The sequence below is a fragment of the Triturus cristatus genome, chromosome 1_2 (genome assembly GCF_964204655.1).
Source record: "Triturus cristatus chromosome 1_2, aTriCri1.1, whole genome shotgun sequence".
NCBI classification, from domain to species: Eukaryota; Metazoa; Chordata; class Amphibia; order Caudata; family Salamandridae; genus Triturus; species Triturus cristatus.
In genome coordinates this window covers 44,943,385-44,971,128 of record NC_140580.1, presented here as the reverse complement: position 1 = coordinate 44,971,128, position 27,744 = coordinate 44,943,385, and the positions used below count along the sequence as shown (strand labels likewise).

Genomic DNA, 27,744 nt, shown 5'->3' with positions numbered 1-27,744 from the left:
TCAGCACACATAGGTTATGTTTTATTAGTAAATGTGAGAGGGACAGGGAGTGGTGGCTGGAAAATGGGGACTCCTACTACTACAAGAGATGGGTTACATGAGGATTAAAGAGGGTTTTAGAGAGGGTTGTGGAGGGACATGCAACCACCCACAAAAGAGTAACTCATTGCTTTTCACAAACTGCACTTCCATAGGTATTACAGCCAGTAAGGATCCAACACAGTCATAAATGTACTCCAGGTGTAGAAATCATGGAGGCAGGGTTTTAAAATAAAACCCCTTAGGAACCAATGTTAAATTAACTTATTTAACATTTTGAAAAATAGAAGTACATTTAATTGTACATTAAAAATATCTACAAATAAAATACATTTATTATAAAATGTTAATCCATTATACATGTAAACATTAATGTAACTTAATTAAAAAAAAATACATAAATTGAAATTAATTCTGTTCATAACTTGATAATTTTTGCTCCATCAAGTTTACTTCTTTTGAGAAAAATAATTTTAATTTAAAGTGTTAAAAATCAAATATTTGATTCAAAATTAAGTTAATGCTGTAGCATTTTTAGTTGGCTCTGCATTTCAAATGTTACATTAATATTTATTTGACAAACATATTTACTAGTTTTTATTTTTTACTTTATTAATCTTTTAAACATTTCTGTATACTTAAGTATAGAGAGCTCTCTTCCCTGGTGATGGTTTTCTTTGCCTACGTATGAAAAGTTACAAGTAGTATCTTTACACTTATAAATTAGGCTCCACTTCCTGAATTCATGGGTTAAGAGATGTAAGCACACACATTAGTCATTTTGCACTCTTAAACGGTGAATAGCCTAAAGTAGTACATTTACTACAAAGTAGAAGAGTAAACATATATGCGTATATTTACCCATCTGTAAGTTTACCTTTAGAATAGCCCACTATGACTTTAAAAGCTCTTCCAGCAGATGTCAGTGCAGAAGGTATATTTTGCTTTGTTCCTTCAGGGTGTCTTCAACATTTCTCCCAGCAAGTATTCTGTGCGAATCGTACTATACTCTTTTTCAGGATCTGCGTTACTTCAGTAGTACTCCCAGAAGGAGTTACTGTAGAAGTGGTCCCTCTGACCCATTATATACACTTTACTTCAGCAGTACCCATAGCTTTTGGCCATGACCATGTATCGCAGTAGGAGCAATATTTAGTCCTAACGAAGTAGCTGTTCATTTTTGACCTGTTCTTGATATCTCCTCTTGCAGGTGGAGTGTAATTCTAAGCTGGATCCCACCCAGACCTCCTTCCTGAAGGTGAGTGAGAGGCGGGAACCTCTTTTTCCCAAGTATTTTTGATTTACTGTGAAACCCTTCAGTGATAGGAACCCATAGTTCTTGTGAGCCTTTCTTATGACCTGACTCTAATAGCCTCCTAGAAATCACCGTACATGAATACCAGTTTGGCTGGAAAAGCTGGTTTTCAAACTCTGGCATCTAGTGTGCCAGGACACATAGCTCGGATGCGGGCACATCCGATGAGGACAAGTTAGCATGAGCAGAAAAACATAGCAGAGGCAGTTACATTTATGCCAAACAATCGGACACATTTAAATTATTCTGCAGCTGCCTCCTCCATGTGCTATTCACTGTGTAACTAAAACAGCTCTAAATTTGTTAGTTTAAGTTTTTTTCTTCCATAGTCACTTTTGTCTTAGACTGGTATTTGATGAGATAGTGAATTAGCATTGCCTCTCATTAGGTTTGAGAAGGAGATAGTACACATTTGAACAAGAATGTAAACCAGCAAGAAAGGAGATCGTACACATTTGAACAAGAATGTAAACCAGCAAGAAAGCCACAGTAAAGATTAAGATAACTCTGTGTTTGCATAGCCCGGCCTCCAAAAACCCCATGCAGCCATTACCAGAGATACCACTGGGAGAAATCGTCATCATTATTAATAATCTACACGTCTTTGCATTCACCTTTAGTCTCTATCTGTCCATGAAGCCTCTCCGATACATCAGGGATCAAGATATCACACTCCACTCCAACTGTAGCACATTCAGCACCCTTAGAGGCCAGAGTCCAGGGCCATTCTTTTCTGTGAAATGAAAGTTCATTGGGACACCAACTGAGTGGTTATTAGTTCAAGGGCATTAGTGGTTGAATTGGCCACTCCTCCAGTACCTTAACTCCTGATGTATACTTCTAATTGCATATTACTCACCTTTATAATATCCCTAGATATAAGACATGACTGGAAACATTTCATAGCCATGCTCTTGCATGCCACAAGGAGGAAACTTATGAAGGTGAAGCAGGACTCGACCCCCATCCTGCCACTCTATCAAACAAGAAGTCTTAAGGGCATCAAAGTGCCAGCCTGTCTTGAGGAGCCAAATACACAATTGATTCTGATGCGCCATTAGTTCCCTGGGCCATCCGCATTGCTGCAGCAAGTTGAGGGTTTTTAGGAGGCCATCAGATATGATTTTGGCACTCTTCCTGCTCCCTGTGGCATGCCTTCGGGGCCCCAAGGATCCACAGAGGACTACAGTTAGGTTACCCCTTATGGATCGGTCCTTGGCAGTTCACTGAAAGCTGTTGCAGGCTGACCCCTAGAACTACCGATTCTGGTGCCAACTTCCATTCTGGCTCCGAAACCCGCACCAGTCCTATCATCCACGCCAATACTGGTCTCACCAGAGGCAGAAGCGCTGCCAACTCAGATGTCCCGCCCCAAACCGAATCCCTCTTCACCCCGACGGAGGTCGCGGTCCAACTCCACTCCAGCACATAAAGTCCAAGTAGAAAATGATTCTGACAATATACAACTACTATCAAGGAGCTATCCTAAGAGGTTCCATCATCTGTTAGGTTCCGATTCTGACCAGAGTTTACCTACAGGTGATGACAATGGTGATAAATAGGAAGATTTACTCCCCACCACTTTATGGCGGTGACAGTTTGTATATGTACCTGCAGGAGGTCATAGGGTCGATGCATCCCCTGATATGTGGTCAATTTCCTCCACTGTACCCAATAGAAAAGAAGGCTTATTTGGTTGTGGAGATTTGATGTGCGGCTGAGGTCTCTGACCTACAACTGCCTTCTGTTGAAGTATAAACAAAGTTACTTTCGGAAGTCGTGGAGGCTCAGCCGGTTTCCTCTGAACCTTACTCCCACTGACCAAAGCACTAACTGATAATTTGATGGACTTCTGGTCTAAGCCTGACTCTTGACATAGAAGCAGGTGGGCAGACACCACGGACCGGCCAGGGCACCCTGATGTTTTTTGATGCAGCATCCCACTCTAGAGAGTCTGGTGGTCCAGGCTTCGACCAACAAGATGAAATCCCAATTAATTCCCTATAACCTCTATCTCCCCCCGCCCCCCCAACAAGGAGTCAGAGGGCTGAGGCATTCGGGAAACAAATATTCTCTTCAGACAGCCTGGCCTTGAGGTTCACCAACACAGTTTACTACTAGTAGAGCCTCTGAGACATGGGCAGAGTTCCTACTAGTGGGTCTAGAAGAATTTCCCTGTCTGAAACCAGTCAGGATGGTCAGGATGCAGCCAAAGAAGTCATTGATGCTGGCCTGGAAAATGACCAAAAGTGGCTCACAGGGTCAAAGCTGATTGTGCCTTCAAAAGTTTTAGGAGAAAGACCCATAGTAGACTTTAGTCCTCTCCACTTCTGCTAAACAGTTCTCCTTCCTGTTTTGGCACTTCTGCGGCTACTCAAGGGTGTTGTCATACAGCCAGCACCAGACCCCTCCACCCCATAACCAGTCATCCCAGTACTTTTGTTGCAGGAACATGCAGGTTCCCCTAGACACGGATTTCCACTGCAGCCCCTTCCTGCGGCATCGGCTGCCAAGCTACTTTATTTGCCTTTAGCAACACATAATCAGAATCCATGTTCCCACTGTGGCAATCGGTCACATACAATAGATTGTTCATTCTGATCCTTTAGCAGAGCTATGACTTTCCATTGCTTCCATCCCCTTTGTAGCTTCTCTCCATATCAGAGGAGCACTTTTCTGTTTTGCATCAAGGGGTGCAAGCCCATCTTTCCAAGGAGGCCATCAAGAAGGTTCTGGCTTCGGAGATAGGGTCTGGTTGTTAATTCTGCTATTTCCTCATGCCAAAGAAGGACAGAGGACTCAGTCCTATTTTAGATCTTTGCCTGCTAAACACCTTCCTGCCGAAGGACAAATTCAAAATGCTCACTCTGGTCCATGTTCTGTATGTCCTGGATCCAGGTAACTGGATAGAAGCCTTGAATCTGCAGGAAACATTTTTTCATATACCAGTCCTGCAGTCCCACAGACGTTACCTGCAGTTCAAGGTAGGATAGGAGCATTTTCATGTTGCTGTCCACCTAACTCCTACTCGGAGGCTTTCTTTCGCAGGTGCTGTCTTGGATATGATGCATTGTAGGGCCTTTATTCTGTCAGTGGCCAGGGCCGCTCCCTGAGAAAGAAAGTGAAAAGATTAAGGCAGCGGGCAAATGGTACATCGGCAGCTCAGTCGCCGTACTCTCTAGATACGACCAAGCAAAAGTGGGACGAGGTAGGATACTTGATCCAACACCACCTGGATCACTACAGGCAAAAGACTCAAGAGCTTCTAGCGAAAGGCCAGATCATCTCCAACACGACCACTTGGTGTGCTCTGGACACAGCTGACACTGTCAAAAGGGGTATTAATTCTGGGGCTCCCATCCGCCAATATGCTTGGCTCCATGTCTCTGGCTTTCAACCAGAAGTCCAGCAGCATCTGATCAACTTGCCCTTTGATGAGAAACACAATTTGGGCCTCAGGTTGATCAGATGCTGGAGAAACTTAAGACTGTCACGGCCAAGGCAATGGGAGCTCTTCAGTCCTCATGACTTTGTGGCTCCTTTCTATGCCCACAGTTCGGTGGCAGTGCCAAGGCAACATTTGCAGAAGCTTCTACCTCATACCAGAGGCAACTGTAGCAGCAGCAAACATCCCAGGGTTATTCAAGAGGTTATTATAGGGTAAATAACCACAAGGGCAGAGATGGTGCAGCAAAGGGAGCTGCCCCCGCCAAGCAGTTACTCCCTTCCCCTGACCACATTACACCTGTCGGGGATGCTTGCAACAGTTCCTCGTACAATGGCAAAACATCTTCTCAGATTAATCGGTTCTGCCCGTTGTAGAACAGGGCTACTGCCTGGAACTCAGTGCTCCAACCCCAAACATCCCCACTGCAATCACTCCCTCTCCACAGAATGCCTGTGCCTCCTCTAGAAGAAAGTGGATGCGCTAGTACTCAAAGGGGCTTTTGAGCCTGTTCTGCCACAGCAATGCGCACAATGGTGTACTCCCTGTAATTTCTCAACACCCAAGAAAGACTGGTCCCTCAGGCCCATTCTAGACCTCCGCCTTCTCAACAAGTGCATCCGGTCGAAGCACTTCCACAAGGACATGCTCCAGGATGGCATTCCCCTGCTGCAACAAGGCGACTTCATGACTCCTCTATCCACATCCCGATCCCCTTGGTGCCGAGATCTCAGGTTTCTGTTAAGTGGTCAGCATTTTCAATTCAAGGCTCTGTCCTTTGAGATAACTACTGCACCCAGAGTATTTTGCTGTTGTAGCCACTCATCTCAGGAGGATGGCATCCATGTTTTCCTGTACCTTGATGACTGGCTGATCAGGAACATAAACAGACAGCAGAGCTTGACCCACACCCAGATTACCCTGGATCTTCTCCACGATCTTGGGTTCACCGTCAGCGTGGGCAAACACCAACCCCTTCAGCTTCAGCCCTACATAGGGGCAATTCTATATTCAGTCACTGGAAAGGCTTATCCCAGCACGGATTCAAGCTTTCCAGCTTCTGCTGCCTCTTTTCCACCCAGATCGCCAGCTAACATTCAGAACCATAATGTGCGTCCTCTGCATGATGGCCACATGCATAGCCATCAGTCCCCAAGCCTGCTTAGACATGCGTCCGCTTCAAGAGTGCCTAGTGCACAACTATAACACACGGAGGGTTCCTGGAAGGATCTGACACACAGAGGGTTCCTGGGAGGATCTAGTGTTGATTTCGGGAAGATCAGGTGTTGATTTTGACTATCATCCATCACTCTTCAGTGGTGGAACAGCAACAGCCTGTTGCAGGGCAGGCCCATCCTAGACTCGGTTCGCCAAGTGACCATCACCAAGGAAACCTCTGTTGGCGTGGGGTTGCAATACAAGCATATGAATATTCAAGGCATGTGAACACCCCTTCAACAAACCTTCCATATCAATTATTTGGGACTACTGGAAGCGTAACTGGCTCTCAAAGCTTTCTTCCTCTGCCACATCCATCACAAAACATGACTGCCATTTACTACCTTTGCAAACAAGGCGGCACACGTTCTTCCCAGCTGGCACAGAACATTTGGTGTTGGGCGATCCTCCAAAGGTACATCTGCTAGCAGAGTACTTTCCTGGAATGGCAATGACTTTGCAAACCTGCTTCAGCGGATGCGGCAACAAGTCTGAGTGCTCCCATACTTCAAGCGTTGGGGGTTCCCGAACTTGGAACTGTTAGCAACTGCCAAAATCACCAAATGCCAAGCTTCGTCTCCAGGTTTCCACACCCACCATCCATGGGCAATGTACTACAGATTAATTGGATATTTCCCTATGCGTTCCTACTTTTCCCACATCTTCCATACGTGGTCCTGAGGCAATGGCAGACATCCCTCACCCTGGTCATTCTAGTGGCTCCCATATGGGCCAGACAACTCTGGTTCACAACCCTTCTAGAGTTATCTCTAGTCCCTCACGAGAAGCTTGCCAACCAGCCGGTTCTGCTCACTCAACACCAGAGCACAGTTAGTCACCCCGACCTCAAACAGCTCAACCTAGCGATTTGGGTCCTGAGGTCCTTGAGTTTGCCTATCTCAATATGCCCACCAAGTATATGTCCATTCACAAAGAATTTCGCAGTCCCACTACTCAAGCGTGGTATGGGGCAAAGTGCAAAAGGTTTGTCCACTACTTCCTACTGTCCTCGCTTACACTTCCATTTATTTGCATTCGGCTTTAGTGGCAGCATATCTCCAGTACAGGGAGCGCCCTTCATTATTCATTAATGCCTTAATGGAGGGCGATTAGGGTCACCTCCCGCCACTCCCCTTCCACAAACCACCTCCACCCAGGTTACTCTAGGCCCCATTCTGGAACCTCAGTTTAGTCATCACTAGGCTGATGGGGTCCCCCTTTTGAGCCTCTACATAATTGCCTTCTCCAAGTTCTCTAATAGAAGGTAGCATTTCAGTTGCAATCACTTCGCTCATGCGTGTGAGTGAGATCCAAGCTCTGACGTTAAAAGAGCATTTTTGGAAGGTCCACGCTGACAGAGAAGTACGTAAAACTAACCCTAACTTTTGGCCCAAGGTGGTCAACCCTTTTCACCTGAACCAGATAATTGAACTCCCAGTGTTCTTCCTACACCCAAACTATGTGGTAGGGAGGGCCCTCCACACAGATGTCAAAAGGGCCCTCATGTACTGCATCGGGAGGACAAAACCATTTCGTAAAGCACAACAGTTATTTGACACCTACTCTAAACCACACAAAGGCCCTTCCATTTGAAAAGCAGCGATAGTCCACTGGCTAGTCAGGTGCATTCAGAACTGCTATTCCAAAGCCAAAAGACCGCTCCCTGCTCACCCTTGGCTACATTCTACTTGCAAGAAAGCAGCCACCATGTCCTTTTTGGGTAAAATCCCAACAGCTGACATTTTTATGGTAGCTACTTGGGCCACTCCACACGTGTTTACCAAACACTACTGTGTGAATGTACTAACATGTCAACAAGCTCAAGTGGGCCAGGCTGTACTACGTATGCTTTTCAATCCTCTGGCTAACCAACGCTTGGGAAAGAACTGCTCTACAAGCTAAGTGGGTCATGTGAATCTACAGCTACACATTCCACAAACGGAATATGTTACCCCGTAAGCTTCTTTCCATGGCATGCAGTGCTGTAGATTCTCATGTGCCCACCTACCTCCTCGTTAGCCTTCTCTTGTTGTAGATGCTTTACTCTAATTTTCTCTTTATCATTCACTCACATGGTTATCTTCTGTCACTTGTGTTCCATCTCCCTCCTCACCCGCCGGGTTGAAAAACAACCAGAGCCGATGCTCATGCACAATACCCGTTATAGGAGGAGTCCCTGTACCTGTGACTTGAAAGACTTCTTCAAAGACAAACCGGTTGTACACATCCGAGCCGAACACTAGACGGCAGGAGTATGCAGAGCATGTTAATCTACAGTACTAAATGCCATGAACAGATGCTTATAGGGCAAGTGACATTTCCATACATACACATTGAAAAATAAATTGCTGTCCTAGTCATGGTTTGGCTGAGAGCTGATGATCTATAATTTGTCTGATTTGAGAGCACTTACCCTGCCTCCCACCTAGTTGTCTAATGCTACATAAATAGATCTGTATGAATTATTGTAGTCTGTGCTGTATAAGTTTAGCAAAGGACATTGAACCTAGGTAACCTGGGAGGTACAGAGTAACAGTAGTTCATACTTGGATAATCCAGACATTGAAAGGTGGTGCTTTATCATGTAAGCAATAATGGGGCCTCTGCATGAGGTACTGCAACAGTGAGGGGTGATCCAAGAGCAATGACTTCAGATACTGCAATAAAGGGGGAAGCTTCTGTGATAGCACACTAACATAATAATGCACAAGAAGGTTATTTTTATTACAATTAATCTTGTACCAACACTCCCAAGGGCAAAATCCTCCCTCTCGTGGCAGTACAACATGAAAGGTTTGGGATAGTTTTGTAAGCCAGAATAAATTCATGTTTCAAAGACACAAATGCTTGTCCTACTTCCTTAAAGAGGGCACATGTTCTGGAGTATCCTTTTCACAAAATCTTGAAATGGTTTCACAATGCCTGCATCACCCAATATGCCCTGTCTATAAAACCTATCCATTCCCAAAGGGCTGTATACCCAAGAAACTGTGACGGGTGGAGACACCTTAAGGACCGCGTTGATGCGCTCAGCATACAGATACCTTTCTCTGGCAGTACACCATGGCGTTTTGGGATAGTCGTGTAGAGCCAGAACAAGGACTGAAGATAATGCGTGTTTGAGACACAAAGGCTTCTTTGGCTTCCGTGGACCAGGACAAACGTCTTGGGTTTCCTTTTTCGCAAAATCCAGCATAACTCAATATCCACTGTCTGCAATACCCACCATGCCTAAAAGACTATGTACCCGAGAGACGGCGACAGGTCAAGCCAGGTGACGGCTGCCTCAATGAATCAGCAGACAGATGTCTTTCTCCGGTCCAGATGTTGTGATTCGAATATTGAACATGGAGTAAAAAAAACTATTTTTTTTTCTCTAGAAGCTAATTCAGTGAGCAAATGTATGGAATCATGTTTGCATTGGTTCAAGTAATCTCTGCAAGCCAAGAAATCGTCATTAAACTGTGAGGTTGTATAGTGATAGAGAAGAAAGCAAATCGTGGATTGACAACCATACCCATGTGGCAGGAGATTAAATATATGACCGAGCGGTAGCCAGGTTTGGCACAACGGAAAAGCTTGGTAATGCAGCTGCATTTATGGCATGCTGATCATGTACAGAATGTTTCTTTACCTGGCTTCTGGGGGGGTGGACTGGGAGGGTAACAGATGCGAACAGTGGGTACCAGAAAACTTCGACTTCATCAACATCGATAAGTTGGCGAATTCCTGCTTCCACTTGAGGGCATAGTGAATATTATGGTTTGGAAGGAAGCTTTTTCATAGGGTTCAGCCTGATATTAACGAGGTCAGTGATGAAAATACAGATGACACCACTGGTATGCGAAGACCACAGAGGACAAATCTTGGTCCAGCGCATCAGCCATGGTTTGGGATGAAACAGTTCTAGTATCCTGAACATTAGCAGTGCATTCATTTTCACATACAGCTAAAACAGCATTTTTATTTTCAGTCAGAACATCCAAATGGAAATTATTGCTAGTGCTACCTACTGTACAGTTTAGTTTACACCACAAATCTCTCCTTAACCGGTTTGCTGAGGAGTTGGGGCTCGAAAAATAAAGTCTGTTGGTTAAACACAAAGAAATTGACCTCATATTTAAGACATGATACAGAACACGTGTTATACATGCTACCAGACTCATCACATCGCCCGCGAAAGAAAGAAAGGGAAACGAAGAGGTTAATGGAGCAGATTGATTGGGGCCAGCATCATTCAGGAACCGAGTGGGATTTATGTTGCTGACACCTCATACATACACTCGTCTCTGGTCTGCAGGGATTAAAGTGTAGCCTGCTCCCTTCTGGCATCTGTTAGGAGGCGGCGGAGGGGAATCGTGTTGTTTGGGCTGGCCATGGGAGCTTGGGGACGTATTCAGGCAGTCTAGTTTCCAGTCTAGTGATTTATGACAATTAAAACACACGATGTTACCAAGCAAGGCATCCTTCCCTCTCCTTGGTTCCTCCCTGCCCCCAGGGTCTCCTCAGCCCCTCCCTCTGACTGCTTGTTGTAAGCAATGCATTTGTAGCTGCATTAGTTTAAATTGAGTGGATTCTCGCTAATGCTTTTGAACTGCTACTCGGTGATTACTGGGAGAAACCAGCTTTGACAAGTTTTTGTTTTACAAACCAGTAAACCTCGTTTTTAATTGCTCCTGCACTTTTGGTAGCATCCCTTGACCAGAAGTAGTCCCCACTGCCTCCTCTGCATTCACAATTCCAGAATGGCTATGAAAAATATCTATCAAGCAATGTAAGAAATCAGCAAGGGTTTCCCCTGTGTTTTGATTACAGGTGCCGGTTTCAGTCTGGCCTATTTTAGCTTCAGTAATTAGTAGCAATCAACTCAGCGTCTCTAGCTGCAAACTCCTCAGGGGATTGTGGGGGAGAGTCGTCTTTCACCAGCAGCCGGTCTCTGACTTCTCCATGCAATGCATAATATCTTATAATGATTCACTTCATCGCAATTAGGATTAAAGGATTGAAAACCCGCTTCAATTCCTCTCTACGTTTCTGAGGATTGTCTTGAATCTTGGGAAATAGTCTGGTAATATTCAAGCGGTCTTACAGGTACCAAAGAACATCAGTGGTTACTCAGTCCCATTTCCAGTTCCTAGGGTTGAGGGGAATAAGGCTGAACATGGGAGTCACAGAGTCCTCATCACTAAGGGATCTGGTTAGTCAATTAGGTCAGGCATGCATTTAGGGTCCCGAACTCCGCCGTTGGCGTCCGGCTATCCCGTGTGATAGTCTGCCTCCGTGCTCTTCTGCTCTGTCCCGTGTGATAGTCTGCCTCCGTGCTCTTCTGCTCTGCCCCGTGTGATAGTCTTCCTCCGTGCTCTTCTGCTCTACCCCGTGTGATAGTCTGCCTCCGTGCTCTTCTGCTCTGTCCCGTGTGATAGTCTGCCTCCGTGCTCTTCTGCTCTACCCCGTGTGATAGTCTGCCTCCGTGCTCTCCTGCTCTGTCCCGTGTGATAGCCTGCCTCCGTGGTCTTCTGCTCTACCCCGTGTGATAGTCTGCCTCCGTGCTCCACTGCTCTGTCCCGTGTGATAGTCTGCCTCCCTGCTCTTCTGCTTTATCCCGTGTGATAGTCTGCCTCCGCGCTCTCCTGCTCTGTCCCGTGTGATAGTCTGCCTCCGTGCTCTTCTACTCTACCCCGTGTGATAGTCTGCCTCCCTGCTCTTCTGCTTTATCCAGTGTGATAGTCTGCCTCCGTGCTCTTCTGCTCTGTCCTGTGTGATAGTCTGCCTCCGTGCTCTCCTGCTCTACCCCGTGTGATAGTCTGCTTCCGTGCTCTTCTGCTCTACCCCGTGTGATAGTCTGCCTCTGTGCTCTTCTGCTCTGTCCTGTGTGATAGTCTGCCTCCGTGCTCTTCTGCTCTGTCCTGTGTGATAGTCTGCCTCCGTGCTCTTCTGCTCTGTCCCGTGTGATAGTCTGCCTCCCTGCACTTCTGCTTTATCCAGTGTGATAGTCTGCCTCCCTGCTCTGTCCCGTGTGATAGTCTGCCTCCGTGCTCTTCTGCTCTGTCCCGTGTGATAGTCTGCCTCCGTGCTCTTCTGCTCTGTCCCGTGTGATAGTCTGCCTCCCTGCTCTTCTGCTCTGTCCCGTGTGATAGTCTGCCTCCGTGCTCTTCTGCTCTGTCCCGTGTGATAGTCTGCCTCCGTGCTCTTCTGCTCTGTCCCGTGTGATAGTCTGCCTCCCTGCTCTTCTGCTTTATCCAGTGTGATAGTCTGCCTCCCTGCTCTTCTGCTCTGTCCCGTGTGATAGTCTGCCTCCCTGCACTTCTGCTTTATCCAGTGTGATAGTCTGCCTCCCTGCTCTTCTGCTCTGTCCCGTGTGATAGTCTGCCTCCGTGCTCTTCTGCTCTGTCCCGTGTGATAGTCTGCCTCCGTGCTCTTCTTCTCTACCCCGTGTGATAGTCTGCCTCCGTGCTCTTCTGCTCTGTCCCGTGTGATAGTCTGCCTCCGTGCTCTTCTGCTCTGTCCCGTGTGATAGTCTGCCTCCGTGCTCTTCTGCTCTGTCCCGTGTGATAGTCTGCCTCCCTGCTCTTCTGCTCTGTCCCGTGTGATAGTCTGCCTCCGTGCTCTTCTGCTCTGTCCCGTGTGATAGTCTGCCTCCGTGCTCTTCTGCTCTGTCCTGTGTGATAGTCTGCCTCCGTGCTCTTCTGCTCTGTCCTGTGTGATAGTCTGCCTCCGTGCTCTTCTGCTCTGTCCCGTGTGATAGTCTGCCTCCCTGCTCTTCTGCTCTGTCCCGTGTGATAGTCTGCCTCCGTGCTCTTCTGCTCTGTCCCGTGTGATAGTCTGCCTCCGTGCTCTTCTGCTCTGTCCCGTGTGATAGTCTGCCTCCCTGCTCTTCTGCTCTGTCCCGTGTGATAGTCTGCCTCCGTGCTCTTCTGCTCTGTCCCGTGTGATAGTCTGCCTCCGTGCTCTTCTGCTCTGACCAGATCCTTCAGAAAGGTGGGGCACCGATAGGGATCGTGCATCACTGGTGGTAACTGGGGTATTGTCAGCTTTGCGTTTAGCCCTCGTGCTTGCTATGTTACTGTCAGTTGCACTGCTGCTTGTTTGCTTGTGCGCCCCCAGTTGTGCTGCCCCAGGGCTTTACGTGGGATAACAAAAACTGGGCGTGGTCTCATCGGGGTGTGGCCAATGCAGTTAAGGGTGTGGCTTAAACTTGTGATATAAAGATCCGGGCTTAGTATAGTGTGCCGCCTGACTGGCATTTTGCTGCTTCTGTGATTGATTTCAGATGTATAATACAATCAGGGCTTTGAGTGGGCCTGGTCTCACCGGTGCTGAGCACCAGCAGTTTTTTATAGGGGCCTCGAAACGGGTCTCTATCGGGCTCTGTTTTGTGCCCTGACACAGGCGGTTCCTTTTTAGGTCTCGCCTGACCCAGCGCATGCGCTGGTCTGGCGAGACTTTTTGAGAGGGTTCCAAAAACTGCTACCAGGCCAGCCTAGAGCTACAGTGCATGTGCGCGGGAACGCGCGCCGCGCTTGACCGTGATTACTTTCACCTTTGCGGCCGCTTTGATGTTTGATCGCGATCACTTGCACGGCCGCTTGGCATAGCCAATAGGTCTCGCTTTTGGGACTTTATAAGTATTTAGTTATGCAACTGTTGCATGGCTAAACACTTATAAGGTCCCAAAGGCGAGACCTATTGGCTATGCCAATGCTGGTTTTTCTTCCAGACTACAGTGACAGCAGGCACATCGATGTGCGCCTGCTCACACTGCTCACTTCTCACTAGTGGAGAAGTTACGGCATGACGTCATGCCAGGTGAACGTTGTAGGGAGAGAGTCATTTTCTCTCTGGATTCCCCTTTTCTTTTTGAAACTCAGGAGCAGCAGCATTATCGTGGTGTCACCAGGTCTTTAAGTGGAAGCTTTTTTAATATTCTATAATATCCATAGTTGCTGCTTATTTATCTTATGCAACTAACAACCATTGACAAAGCCAATAGTCCTGACTTGTTGTAGGTATGATGTTACTTGTTGTATCAAATATCTGGACGCAATGACAGTAACAGCAAAATACAAGTAGGGCGGCACACTATGCTAAGCACAGATTTTTAGTTTGTGTTTTTAAGCCACACCCTTAATTGCATTGGCTGTGCCCTTTTGAGAGACCCACCAGTTTCTTCATCCCACTTAAAGCCCTGAATACAATACGTAAGATTACCTACAACAAGCTACGGCTCTTGGCTTTTTCAATGGCTGTTCGTTGCATAAGATGCAACAACTATGGCTTTGTTGCACATGGTACTGAAAATAATTCCATTAGGAAATGAGACTATAAAAAAAACCCGATAACGAGTCTCTTTGAAGTTACATCACAGACAGTGAAGTGTGGCACTGCTGCAGAGTTGATATTTTTTCCACCCCGAGGGTGAGGGCAAAAATGGAGAGTCCGTTAGAGACCCGTTTCGGCACCTGCTTTATAGAACAGCCGAGGCTGAGTGCTGGCAGGACCCGGCCCACTTAAAGCTCTTGCTGCCCCTTTCGGTCTGTGGGCTAGCAGTGCTGAATTTCTGCGTTGCAAATGTCATCCTAGCAACCAATAACCTGCAGCCAAGTTGGTCTGTGTGGATACTGGGTTAATATGGTTTCCTGGTTAGCAGGCTAAACCCTTCTTAGGCTCATCTTTGTGACATTCTGTGCCAGTGTGAGTGCTCAGCAATAATTGGCAGTCTGTACCGGGCAAGGGCGTTTGGCTGCCCTATCTGCCTTTATGTATGTTCCTACTCCGATGTCACCTTGTATAGGCCATTATCATGACCTCCTGGGACTGGAGTCACGTGGTGCCCGTGGTGGTGCTGGAGAGCTATTGTGGATGAAAAAGTTGTGTGGATCTAGTCAGGCACCTCCGCAATATTCAAAAGGTTAGGAATCTGCAGTAAGGTATAGTGTCTACCAGAAATATTGATATTTTTGGTAAGTACCTTTTTCTTCTCTAGCGCTGTTATGAGGGATAAACGCGTTGTGGAGATCTCCTAGTGATATTCACCACTGTCCTTAGCATAGCCCTGGGCTGCACTTTCAGAGTGAGCTTTCGTTAGGGTGAGCTTCATTCAAGGCTCCCTTTGCCTCTTAATCCAAACTCAAGCATGTGAATCTGTGAAAGATCCGGTGGTGAGGGAGGAAACTTTACATGTAGCTACAATTCTGCAGCTTTGGTGTCTTTCATAGATTTAAATGCCACCTGCTCCTGTCATGAGGCTCTACTACCACCACCTTTCACTCAAAGTGCAATGGAAGCCTGAGCTGGGGAGCTTTGTTAAATCAGTGCATTGAGTCGCTGCTGATTTAATATCTGCACAAACGATTCTCAGCGTGATGTCATCGAATAACTCCAATGTGAATCTATGGAAGATGCCTCTGGCGAACGGCTTTAGTCAGTGCTTTAAAGGGGCCGGGACTCACCAGTACTGAGTACCTGCACTTACTTTCTTTTCTCCCTTGAGTACCAGAACTTCTCTTCAGACAGGGAGAGTGCCAGTACTCATAGGGGCCAAGCCTTGACATCGGTGGTGCTTCTCTTATTATATCGTACCTCTTCAGCACTTTTCACATGTCCTGCACTGATTCACTGTACAGCCCTTGGCTGAGCTCACGCAAGAGTGCCTGAACAGCAGCTCTTGTCACCGGGGTCAGCAGCTCTTGTCACCGGGGTCAGCAGCTCTTGTCACCGGGGTCAGCAGCTCTTGTCACCGGGGTCAGCAGCTCTTGTCACCGGGGTCAGCAGCTCTTGTCACCGGGGTCAGCAGTCTTGTCACCGGGGTCAGCAGTCTTGTCACCGAGGTCAGCAGTCTTGTCACCAGGGTCAGCAGTCTTGTCACCAGGGTCAGCAGTCTTGTCACCGGGGTCAGCAGCTCTTGTCACCGGGGTCAGCAGCTCTTGTCACCGGGGTCAGCAGCTCTTGTCACCGGGGTCAGCAGCTCTTGTCACCGGGGTCAGCAGTCTTGTCACCGAGGTCAGCAGTCTTGTCACCGGAGTCAGCAGTCTTGTCACTGAGCACAGCAGTCTTGTCACTGAGCACAGCAGTCTTGTCACCAGGGTCAGCAGTCTTGTCACCGGGGTCAGCAGCTCTTGTCACCGGGGTCAGCAGCTCTTGTCACCGGGGTCAGCAGCTCTTGTCACCGGGGTCAGCAGCTCTTGTCACCGGGGTCAGCAGTCTTGTCACCGGGGTCAGCAGTCTTGTCACCGAGGTCAGCAGTCTTGTCACCGGAGTCAGCAGTCTTGTCACTGAGCACAGCAGTCTTGTCACCAGGGTCAGCAGTCTTGTCACCGGGGTCAGCAGTCTAGTCACCGAGCACAGCAGTCTAGTCGCCGAGCACAGCAGTCTAGTCGCCGAGCACAGCAGTCTAGTCGCCGAGCACAGCAGTCTTGTCGCCGAGCACAGCAGTCTTGTCGCCGAGCACAGCAGTCTTGTCGCCGAGCACAGCAGTCTTGTCGTACTGCTCTGCAAGTCCTGCAGCCGGGGTGAGGCCGCACGGTGTTTGGTTCCCCTTTGATCTTGCAAACTGGTAGTTGAGAGGTGGCTGTAAAACCTAATGGACGGGGGTATGGCGCACGTTCTTCAGGGATCCTTTTTAGCAAGCCACTGTTTCTAAAGCTCATTAGCAATGTAAATTAGGCATTTTCAATTGAATGTAAATCCTTGCTCTTCTCCAATTTGATGTTTAACCTCAGAGAAAGAGCTCCGGTTATAAGTAAGGGGTTTTAAAATACAAGAATGCAAAACTTTGGCAAAAAATCACAGACTGGTTGAACACACATGTCACATAGCATGGAACCACTTGTCAGCTTCCAAGCCCCTGTCCATATCTTTCTTGGGTGTACACACACACCATCCATATAACCGATTAACATTGACCATAGTGTTGGCTTTTTATAGTGAATACGGTCCCTTTCAGGACACTGTTTCTGGCCTGGGCTCTTGTCCTTCATCGAGGCGGTCAGTGAACCCTTCTCTCTCTCGGCATCCGTTTAGATAACAGACAAGATCGATCTTGGCAGGGAAGACATCCTCCACACTAGAGGCCCCTCTGCACTTGCTGAAAAGATCTGAGTCTATGCTAATCAAAGATTCAACTCGCCATAAAATGCCCCTGGGGGTCATTGTGCTTGTTAGAAAGCACAGCATGCAACACGTTTGTTTTTATGGAGATAGCTCAGTTGGTTATTGTTTTTGTTGCAGAGATCCTAATTAGTTGCAGGTCACAAGTTAAATCCCTTGTCATAGAGCTTAGTGAGCTATGACCATGCATCAAGGAGCTGCTTGCAAAGAACCAGACATAGGTTTGAGACCTTACTGTTTTTTCTCAATCTTTTGTTATTTTCAGGCTGTTATAAAAGAGGGTTACATTGGGCAGAAATAAACACTTACTAGGAAATGCTGTGTAAATGGTTATTAGTGTTATAGCTATTGGACAGATACTTCTGACTTTACGGTGCATGCAGATTTCTTTCTTGGAAAGAAAACCTAGCCCCACCCCTTGCTCCATTAGCACCACCCTTCGCACCACCTTTATGCCCGCACCGCACTCCACCCCCTAGTCCTTCACTCCTCTTGGTGAATACCTGCACTTATTAATTTCCATTTAAGGCACTGACTGTCTTTACCAGGAAGTTTATCTTCCTTGTTTTGATTTCCCTGTAGCCTTTGTCCTGTTACCCTGCTACAGAGCCTTGTATTTGCTCAGGCCTCTGCCTTTCAGTAGCTGACACCAAGCAAGGTGATTGTAAGGCCAATCTTGTGGATAGCTTTTCTTATATCCAGTGTTTCTCTGTTTCAGATGGCAGACTCTGGTGGCCAGCCACAGTTGACCCAGGTAAGTGGCACGCGCTAAGCTTCCAGTTGGTTTCTAACCTTTCTCCTGCCACACTGCCCTACGTATGCACATCTACTCTCATGCTAAGCGGTTTTTGACCCCCACGTTGCCCTTCTGCACTTGATTTTTGCAAACCTGTTCTCACACCTGATGCTGTTTGTTTTTTGTCATACTCTTCAGGCATATTGCCGATTGCTCTGGTCTCAATGCACCTTCCCTCTGAGTGTCTCCTGTGTGTATTTGAAAGGGTTGGCGAGTCTCCTCGGTCTTTAAGTGCCCCTGATCACTTCCTAGTAAATCATTTCAATATTGTGTCTGAAAACAGTGTGAGCTTCATAATCCCTCAATGGATTATTCTGTATATCGGGGTGTCTTAGTAAAAGAAAAGCTGCTGGTCTGGCAACATTCCCCAGACGTGGAGGCCAGAGGAGCACCGTCTAGTGCACCCCTCTGGTGTCTCTGGAGCTCACCACAACTCACTGTGCTCTCACACTTGTGACTGCACACCAGGACCCTGGGAAGGAGTCTCCCTTCCGGTCGCAGCATTGACTAACGCCTCCTAGTTAACAGGCGCTGCTGCAGCAATTACACCCTTGTCCACTGAGCATACACCTTTAACTGACATCTCAGGCAGCTAGTTATACCTTGGTCACTATTGGCTCGGAAACTGACTTGAATTTAGGCGCTGTAGAAAATGTACAGTTCGCCAGCGGTGAATATGTTGCGGCTTATATAGACTTCAGGGAGGGCGCACCCTATTCCCCTATCTTCCACCAGCTGTAGTGTTGTATGCATGAATGTTCCCAAAACGTTGCTGCTTAACCTGTCCTTTTACTTCTTTTCAGCCTGGAAAGTTGACGGAGGCCTTCAAATACTTTGTGCAGGGAATGGGATACAGTAAGTATCTGGGAGCAGGGTCAGTGTAGGTGCTGTCGGCTAGATTTCTGTCCGGTGCAGAGAACGGGTTCAGCGCAGGCAGCCGTAGTGTGAGCTAGCAGCACACACCGAGGTGAGACCGCACTGGCAGGCTTTACACAATGTAGGCAGCAACAGTGCATGCTTCCCTTGGGAACCGCACAGACAGCGGCTTTCTTAAAGACCAGATATCAGTGCAAGCTCTCATTGCATGATCAGTCCAGGAGCAGCACAGTATTCGGCAGATCTAGGTTCCTTTACACATCATTCGTACAGTACAAGCAGCAGCCAGAGCACGCTGCCTTCATGCATTAAGTTAGGATGAAACAAGGTGCAGGACAGCAAGCTTCCCTCACACACAACAAATACAGCACATGTAGCAGCAGTTCAAACTTGCCTCCTACTCGGAAGAGGTGACTCACGGGCAGCACAGGTGTGAGCTTACCTCCTATCAGAACAGGTACAGCACAGGGAGCAAGGGCACACGCTTGTCTCCGTCTTGCACAGACCACGTATGACCAGCCCAGCAGCAGTCTAAACATCCTCAGGCAAACAGAATAGATACAACATGGCCTGTGTACACCGCACCAGCCTTTTTGTTTGCTTACAATGGTTATCACAGTTTTTGTGATGGGGATTAATGCGAGTGCTGACTAACATGCGCATGATGGATGCCGGTACATTTGTTCGGTGTTGGTGATATGCAGATGGGTGATGGTTCTTGATATTCACTCCTGCAGAGGCTGTTGGTATGCTGGTGTTCCCTGGTGCAAATACTCTGTTGGCATACTGGTACTGGACTGTTCTCGCCGCTCATTCCCGCAGAGAGACTCTTGTGGAATGGTGGTACTGAATGATTCTTGAACCTCGCCACTGCCCCGAGTCACTTCTGGTATTCAACTACTGGAGTGGTCTTGAAGCCTACTCCTGCAGATAGATTGGGTTCTTGGAGCTCACTCCTGCTGAAAGTCTCTGGAGCTCACTGCTGAAAAGCCTCCCTGTTGGCATGCTGGTTCTAGTTACTCTCTCCTGCAATGGCTTTGTTGGTAAACGGGCACTGATGTTTCGCTATGCATACTCCTCGAGTCTTGCTTATGAGACGTGCCTATGCTCCCCTCTGGAGAGTACCTGTTGCAACGCGTCCCTTTGGCGTTACTCTTGCAGAGATGACCTGCTGTAATATGGATCCCTGGTGGTTCTGGAATCTTGCACCTCTGGAGAGTCTGTTTTTTAGATCAGACCCTGTTATAATGCAGCATATGGATTGTTTTTGAGTCCCTCTTCCCCAGTGTCTACCGCTATGCTGCTGCTGGATAGTTCTTGTCCTTCTCAGTTCTTGCTTCTTCATGGAGTCCCTGTGGAGGGCAAGGATCAACGGCGGACTCCAGTGGCCGCACATCTTGGCTATGTTCCTGTTAAAAATAATTAGTGAAGTAGTCACATTAGGTGTGCACAGGCTGCTCCTGCACCTGCCGTTGGGAGATGCAAACTGCCAAACAGATATACAAGAATTTGAGAAGAAGTGGAGCGGTGCACCACCCTGGTCGTCTGTTTCAGTAACAACAAGTAGTCCCTTTCCTTTTGTGAGAAAACATTCTTTATTTTGATGATCATCCAGAGGCGGTGCGAGGAAGGAGTACAGACCCACTACGGCTCCAGATCCTGTCCTCGGAGCCGCCACACTACCCGTGACCGCTCCCGCACTGTCTAACGGTCATTACCTACCAGGAGACCTTGTCACTACGGAACTTACTTGAACTCTCCAGCAACACACATGCCCTGACGAAGTTCAATCCTGTTGAATGAAACACGTTGGCTGAGGCTTTTTTCCACATATCTGTTGGAATATCTGAATAAAGAACGTTTTCTCACAAAAGGAAAGAGACTACTTGTTACTGAAACAGACGACCAGGGTGGTGCCCCGCTCCACTTGTTCTCAAATTCATGGAGTCTCTGTTGGATGCTTTTTTGGTCTTGCTTCTCCATAGCCTCTGTTAGAATGCAGGTATTCAGAGGTTTAAGGGTTTCTCCTCTTATTGAAAAGGGTATGAAAATGCAGACATTGACTGGTTGTTAGATCTTGAGCTTTGGGGCATTTCCTGTTGAAATGCAAATCCTTCTCGTCCTACAACCTTGCTGCTGTTTTGAGTTACTGTTGGAATGCAGATCAAAGGAGGTTCTTGTGTGTTGCTCCTCTGACATCTTGCAGCCATGGAAATTCTCATTTGGGATCCGCATAGCATAGCAGATGGTCTATGGGTCTTTGTCATGTAAAGGGCATAGATTAGGAATCTGTTGAAATCCAGTAAACTGTATGGTTCTTGGATCACACTAGAGTCTGTGTGAATGCAAGCGTTGGATGGGGTTTCATCTTCTGTTTGAAGAAAGTGTGTTTTAACTCACAAGTGTATGGTTGATGGCTCTCGCTCCACTTCGAGTCGATTGCATTAGAGCCCTGCATACGTCTTGAGTATAGCTCATTTTGAAAGTTTCTGCTGGGATCCAGTTAGTAGATAGTATATGGGTTTCACTCATGTAGTGTTTATTTGCAATAAAAGTATTTGTTGTATTCTGGGCCTGACTCTGCCTGGAGTCTGATAAATTGCAGGTAGCAAGTGGATATTGAGTCCTACTACTGGAGAATCTCTGTTGGCAGGGAGGCGCCAAATGCATGACTAAGCTCACTACTTAACAGTGTCTTTAAAATTAATTTCCTAGACTGTTTTTGGGTGTTCTGAAAAGTTTGTTGTAATACAGACACTAAATGTTACATAGCTGAAGAAATGTTGTTGGTAAGTTTAAACCCTGTAAATACCTACATTATGTAAACTAGTCCTTAAGTGAAACGAGGGCAACATATATTTCCCAACAAAATACATCCAGTGTGCAAGGGTAAGATGCTAGACTTTTGAGAGAATAGTAGTTTTGTTTTGTTTTGCACCTAAGAGTATTTGTTACGCAGGTTATGGGTGCTTTTTTAGATTTTGCTTTTTGCAGAGGTCTTACTCCTTCTGCTTGATTTATTGATTTATTTTTAAAGAACGTCTCTCATGGCGAGCTACCTATGAATGCAGAAACTGTCAGATCCTTCCAGGCTCTTTGCAGTCTCTCAGTGGTGCTAATGCGTCTGCCCTCTGTGGAGTCTGTCTTTAAGAACATTTGATTGTCAAATCCATGACCTGTTTTTCTCTTCTTTCTCTGTCGTCTTCTTTGGATCCAGTCCCCCACGTTCTGGACAAGAGGCGTAGTATGGGGTCAGGTAGCTTTTAATGACACCTCTGCTTTCCCAGCACACCTTGCTCCCAGCAGCTCCTCTTCCCTCAAACCCACCCTTGAGAACCTGAACTTTTCCAGCACCAGCCTTGTGCAGTGCCTGACCAATTCACAGAACACGGGCCTTGCATGGTCTGACTACCCTTACCCCCGTCTGCTGGCGAAGTATGGTCATCTTCTCGTTTATCAGGTATATGGTGGGATAGAATATGATGGTGCTTTTGGAGATAGATGAGCAAAGGGTAACGGGAGAGTGGGAGGCAGAGTAAATTATATGAAAGTGAGCAAGTGGGAGATGAAAAAAAGTAGAAATGAGATGCAAAAATTGAGGTTTCTTCTGGCAAGAAACACCAATAGAGCATGAGACTGCTTAAAGGAGACAGGGAGAGATCTATAAGAAAGTGAAAATAAGACGGATGTGAGCATAGGAACAAAGTTAAGGGAGAATGGCTTGGGACAGTGTAAAAAGACTTGCCAATAGGGAAGAGACTACTGCAGACGGTGTAGACCCCAATTGTATACTATATCTGCAAAAGTAACCCCTATGGATGGTGTAGATCCCCCCCACGTGTGAGGAAAAATGTAAACATATGCCCCTGTAATGGGATGAGTTTACAATAGGGGAAACATTGAGGAAAGTGGGTATGAAAGAGATGGGCAAAACAAAGTTTAGCTTGAAAGGGCAGTCTCGGTGGTGTAGGTGTTTGACATAGGCCCCTGTCGCTGAGTGGGTTGTCTTCAGTTGCTGGCAGATACTGTAGTCTTTGTGCTCAGTGGCAGAGAGGTATGATCTCACTATAGTGCACATACGCCACTCACTTTATCACTGGTATGAACCTGCTCTTCACCTGTCACCTCTCACTGCATGGCCTGCTCATAGAATCCTTCACCTCTTGCTGTTCACCATGAAGTACCAATGTATATCTGTGTGTGCATCTTGGTATCCATTGCTATCGGTGCAACGGGATTGGTCCCACTGTTGCTATTGGTGCTGCGGGACTTCCTCTACTTTGCTGCATTGGAATAGTGTGGATTCCATCTGCTGCTTTATTTCACTTTTGAGGGAGGAAAGTCACTTGTCGTGTCTTCAAGAGCAAGTGACAGTCATTGTCAGTGACAGTGTGTTTTACATGGACAGTGAAGTTCTCTTGTGTCCAGGGGTGTTGGGGAAACCTGATCACATCTGTGCTGCATGGAGGCAGAGTTCAAGATCTTTCCTCCACTCTCAGGGATTAGACCGGAGGTTCTAAGAAGAAAGAGTTTGTAACACTTGCCTGGGAGTGGGAAGACGGCCCTTTTGTCATGGTAAGGGCATTGTGCACCTAGTTTCTCAAGACAACAGCAGAGCGTCCCTATCTCTTGTCCTGGTAGGGTTCAGACTGTCATCCCCTCCCCCTCTCTCTTAGATGGGGGCATAGTTCCGAAGGGATCTAGACCGCTAAATGCACCCCAACAATAGCCGGGCTGCCGCCTGAGTCCCATAACCTGTCACATCAAACCTCCCTCAACCTGAAGGCATTTCCTTGGGAGTGTAACAATATTCACAGTTAAGGATTAGACTTACATTTCTCTAAACATGATACAGGTTCCTGAAATCTTAATAAGAAGGGAGGCCATTTTTCAGTTAGTTTTTCTACCTGTACAATTGCATCCTTAGAGTAAATGTATGTGCCATTATGTCCACTAATTTGCTTAACCACATTTTCCCTGTCTTGGAGAAGTTCTTCACTATTTGAGTGCTGGTGTATCCATTCAGTTGTGAACAGCACCACCCAAAATGGACAGATCGCTGTTCTTGATGTTGACAGAGCCTCTGAATGCATCTGAACCCAGAATTGTGTTGCAGCCTGACTGCCTGGCTGTCTTCTGGTTTAGGAGTCATAGATTGAGATTTGCATGGCTTCATTGTGCCTGGTTGATCTTTGGTTCTGAGTTCACAGGTTAAAGATTAGATCCCTTCTGTCTTATGGTGGGTACCTGGTACAGATATTATTGTTTATAATCTATATGGCTTAAGAAGGCTGGAGTCGAGGTCAGAGGATAAAGTTTCCATAGTAGGCCTCTGATTCAGAGGTCCAGGTTCCATGATTGACATTGTTGCTGAGGTCCAGTTCTGTGCTCTGATGTTAAAGACTCTGTGACTTCTGCTATTGTGACTGGCCTCCGATTCAGAGGTCCTAATGTGAAAGTGAGGTTCTGCTGCATCTGTGACTCAATCCCTGTATTTTTTCTTTGCAGTGGCCTCCTCCTGCATGACTCGTCTGTCTCGCTCCCGCACCGCCTCTCTGTCCAGTGCGTCGGGGGAGGGGAACCGCTCTCGCTCCCGCACCATGTCGCAGAGCAGCGAGTCCGGCCAGGTTCCCCCTGCCACCATGGAAGTGTCCTGCTGAGCGAAGCAAAGCTGGCTGATGCCTCCGCCAACCTATGACCTGCCCCCAACTACCGACGTGAGGCCAACTGCGTGTCGAGGGAGGAGGGGCATCCTACCCTTTTTCGCTTATCCCAGGATGCACTTGCTCGCAAGGATCGCCTCCTAGCAGAAATACAAAAAAATGCAAAAAAAATTAGATTTTTTTAAAACACTTTAAAAAAAGTTGAGATTTTCATTGTTTTTTTATGAGTGAGGCCTGTTGGGTGGCACTGGGTGGATTTGGCAGGGCAGCGGGTGGGTGTGGCGACTTTAGTCATTGTCAGTTAAGGAACTTAAAGATTGAGGTCTCAGAGGGGCTTGGCGTGATATGAATGGCCGGATTTATGCTGGGCATCAGTGGGCACTGGTGTTGTGTAAAGCTTGTCCAGAGCAGGATGTCTGTCCCCATTTTTAGAATCATCTGTGAAATTTAAGATTAACCTCTTCTATATGGACATTACTCGGCTGCTCTAAATGAGACTGGGGTGAGGATGTGGGAGGCCGTGTAGTTGGTGATGTTTTTCACACCAGGCTATTAAGTACATATTAAGGCTTTTAGCACCCACTTATAGGGTGATCGCCATGTCTGTACACTAGCCTTGCTTTGATTGTCTTTGTCCCTCGATCGGAGGTGTCGTACACCATGTCTGATGAAGAAAAGCGAGTGGGCAGTCTTTTACTGAAAATTAGGGGAGAGGATTGGGGCGTTTAGAGGGACATTTACTTTGTTCTTCTTTATGACGAGACAGTCGTCAGGCTAACATGATGCATTGTTTTTAGCTCCTCCATTTAGCCGTATCGGAGTTGTGCAGCTCATTCCTCCTTATTGAAGATGGTCCTTTCTTGGACCCACAAGGGTTTCCTACCTTCGCCTGCGGGACACTGTGGGTCTTGTGCAAGTCATCTCAAAGGGGCATAGTGTGCTGTCTGTGCCTGGAACCTGCTCTTTCTTCTTCTTTGACAGACCATTCAGGCACGGAGTTCACTGGTCGCCCTGCACCGTATTGGGAGTAGGTGACCTTCCACGGCCAAGATTGATTCAGATGTTGCAAACCATGTTCATGTGGTAGTAAATCCACACTGACTTGGACCAGATTCCCTCCCAATATAATCTTTTATAGGCCTTTGCCAGATGTACAATTCCCTCTTCTTTTTCCATCTCTTTTATGACTTGCACCAGTTTTAATCTTTCCCCCATCGTAACCAGCTTGTTTTCCTTCTCCTTTCTTGTTTTCCCCAAAATGCTGCTTCTTTCCCTCTTTTGTGTTTAAATTCCTAAACATTGAGTTCTCTTGCTCAAGGTGCATTGTTTGTGGGTTAGCAGTAGGTCCGCGTGTATTTGAGACATTTTTTAAAGTTGAGCTGCTTCACTTACTTTGGATCGGTCTTTGACCCAGCTTCTACCACTGTTGAGGTGCAACTGCGCCTTGTTGATTGCCATTTAATTGGTGATTGGGCTTGTAGAAGCATTTCACCTCTGGCACACTGCTGACTAGACCTAGGCCAGTTCTGTCTTATGGGTAGAAGACTACAGTCTGGCAAATTTATCCCCATTTATCCCTGATGGTTCAGTTCCACAATTTTTTATTGTCTTCCGGGCTTTTTTCAGCAATTTGTAAAGTGATTTTCACATTTAACTAGGAAAAGAGGTATGGGAGGAAGGCATAAACAGGCACAAATGAAACATGAGCACATGGCGATGCAAGGTGACACCACAAAGACAGGAATGCTGTACAAATGTAAGAGTAAGGACCCTTTCATATTGCGTTGAGGGAAAATGTTCGTTCATTGGCTTGCTGGCCAGAGGAATCTGAAAGAGAGGGAACAGCAACTTTTGAACATGTTCATCGTGGTCTGGGGTGAAACGTAAGTCACTGACATTGTCCACAGTGACTGAAGAAGACCCGGCCCCTACCAGGTTAGGAGTCCTCGGCCACAAGCCTTAGGCCCTAAAATCTGAGGCTGACGTTGTTTGTGTCTGCAGGGAAGTATTGCAAGCTTGCAGGAGGCAAAGTGGGCTACCTGCCCGGACCGCTACGCGTGTGACTTGGGAAGAGGTGGTATCACGGAGGGGCATTTGATATGGTGTTTTTTTTTTACCCTTTGGTGCGCTTATAACCACAGATTAATTGTAGCTAGCAGAGTGAACGTGCGCTTCAGCTTACTGAATCCAAGGTAGCGCCCTGCGGCTAACCAAAACCGATGTTTAATGGGTAACCCCTAGACAAATGTTCTGCTGTAGCTCCGGGTGGGGGTAGAATTTAGGGACGCATAAAAAGGCTGTCCCACCTCCCGGGGAGGTAGGAATTTCAGCTTGTACTGTGATTAATTTTCCCCTCTTCTCTTATGAATTTTAATGTTGAATTTCTAACTTCTGGTTGTAGCTGGCACTGCTACTTTCGATCAGTCGGAGAGTTGTTGTGCCAGATCCAGGAAAATTAATAATAAAAAATAAACAAATGTTCTGTGAGATGGAAAGGAGTATTTTGTTGTTTTTAATTTATTTTTCTCTTGAACACTTGCGTATGTTGAAGTCCATTCGTCATAATAACATGTAGAGGAGCAGGCTCAGCTCAGTGTGTTGGTACATCTACACAAGACGGAAGTGTGTGCAATAATTGGGGAAGACTGTGTGTGTGTGTGTGTGCGCGTGTGTGTGTTTTGAAAGAAGACTCAATGAGGACCTATCGCCATCTTAAGCAGCAGGTGGCTCTTATAAGTCTTGTGATGTGGAGTTTCAAGGCCCTGCCATCTGGATAAACAAAAGTAATTCTGGGTATAGCACAATCGATGCATGTGGTGTTGGTTGCACTCTAGATGAGGGTGGGGCCTACTACTCCTCCAGCTTATTCCAGCTGTTGAGTGCATTGGGTTATTCCGCTCAGTGTCTTTGCTAATCTGGGGTCGTTTCACAACACACTCCATTATTATTCGTCTTCATTAATCCCAGTATTTTATGAATACGTGCTCTTAACATTTAGACAGTGAAAAATAGAGGTTATTACATTTGCAGAATTGATTCTGCTCCTTTTTTAATTTTAATTTTGTTTTGGTGTTTTTTCCTTTAAAGTGCAAACAGCCAGGCAACCAACACTTGCTTTGCCCTATCATGGTACGTAGGCCTGGGGCTTTTTCAAGACAGACTCAAAAATAAGGTCCCTCATGCATGGGAACAGTGTTACTGCGGAGGTAGGTCTCTGGATTAGAAGTGGTGATAAAATTTGACAAAAAATCCTATATTTTATAAGTCACATCTAGGGATTTGCTTC

At 46.8% G+C, this 27,744-nt stretch overlaps 1 protein-coding gene across 2 annotated transcripts in view; it reads left to right on the top strand.

The window, feature by feature from the left end:
- NDRG2 (NDRG family member 2) overlaps positions 1-26,953 on the top strand; it is a 171,889-nt gene extending 144,936 nt beyond the window's left edge. Inside the window, exons 13-17 of one of the 2 annotated variants that reach the window (XM_085600832.1) lie at positions 1,250-1,297; positions 17,842-17,877; positions 18,723-18,774; positions 22,013-22,046; positions 24,304-26,953. In XM_085600832.1, the coding sequence (XP_085456958.1) occupies positions 1,250-1,297; positions 17,842-17,877; positions 18,723-18,774; positions 22,013-22,046; positions 24,304-24,493 (360 nt within the window). In that variant the 3' untranslated portion in view covers positions 24,494-26,953. The remainder of the gene's footprint in view (positions 1-1,249; positions 1,298-17,841; positions 17,878-18,722; positions 18,775-22,012; positions 22,047-24,303) is intronic. The other variant, XM_085600840.1, reaches the window with a different exon arrangement.
- Positions 26,954-27,744: the final 791 nt, after the last annotated feature.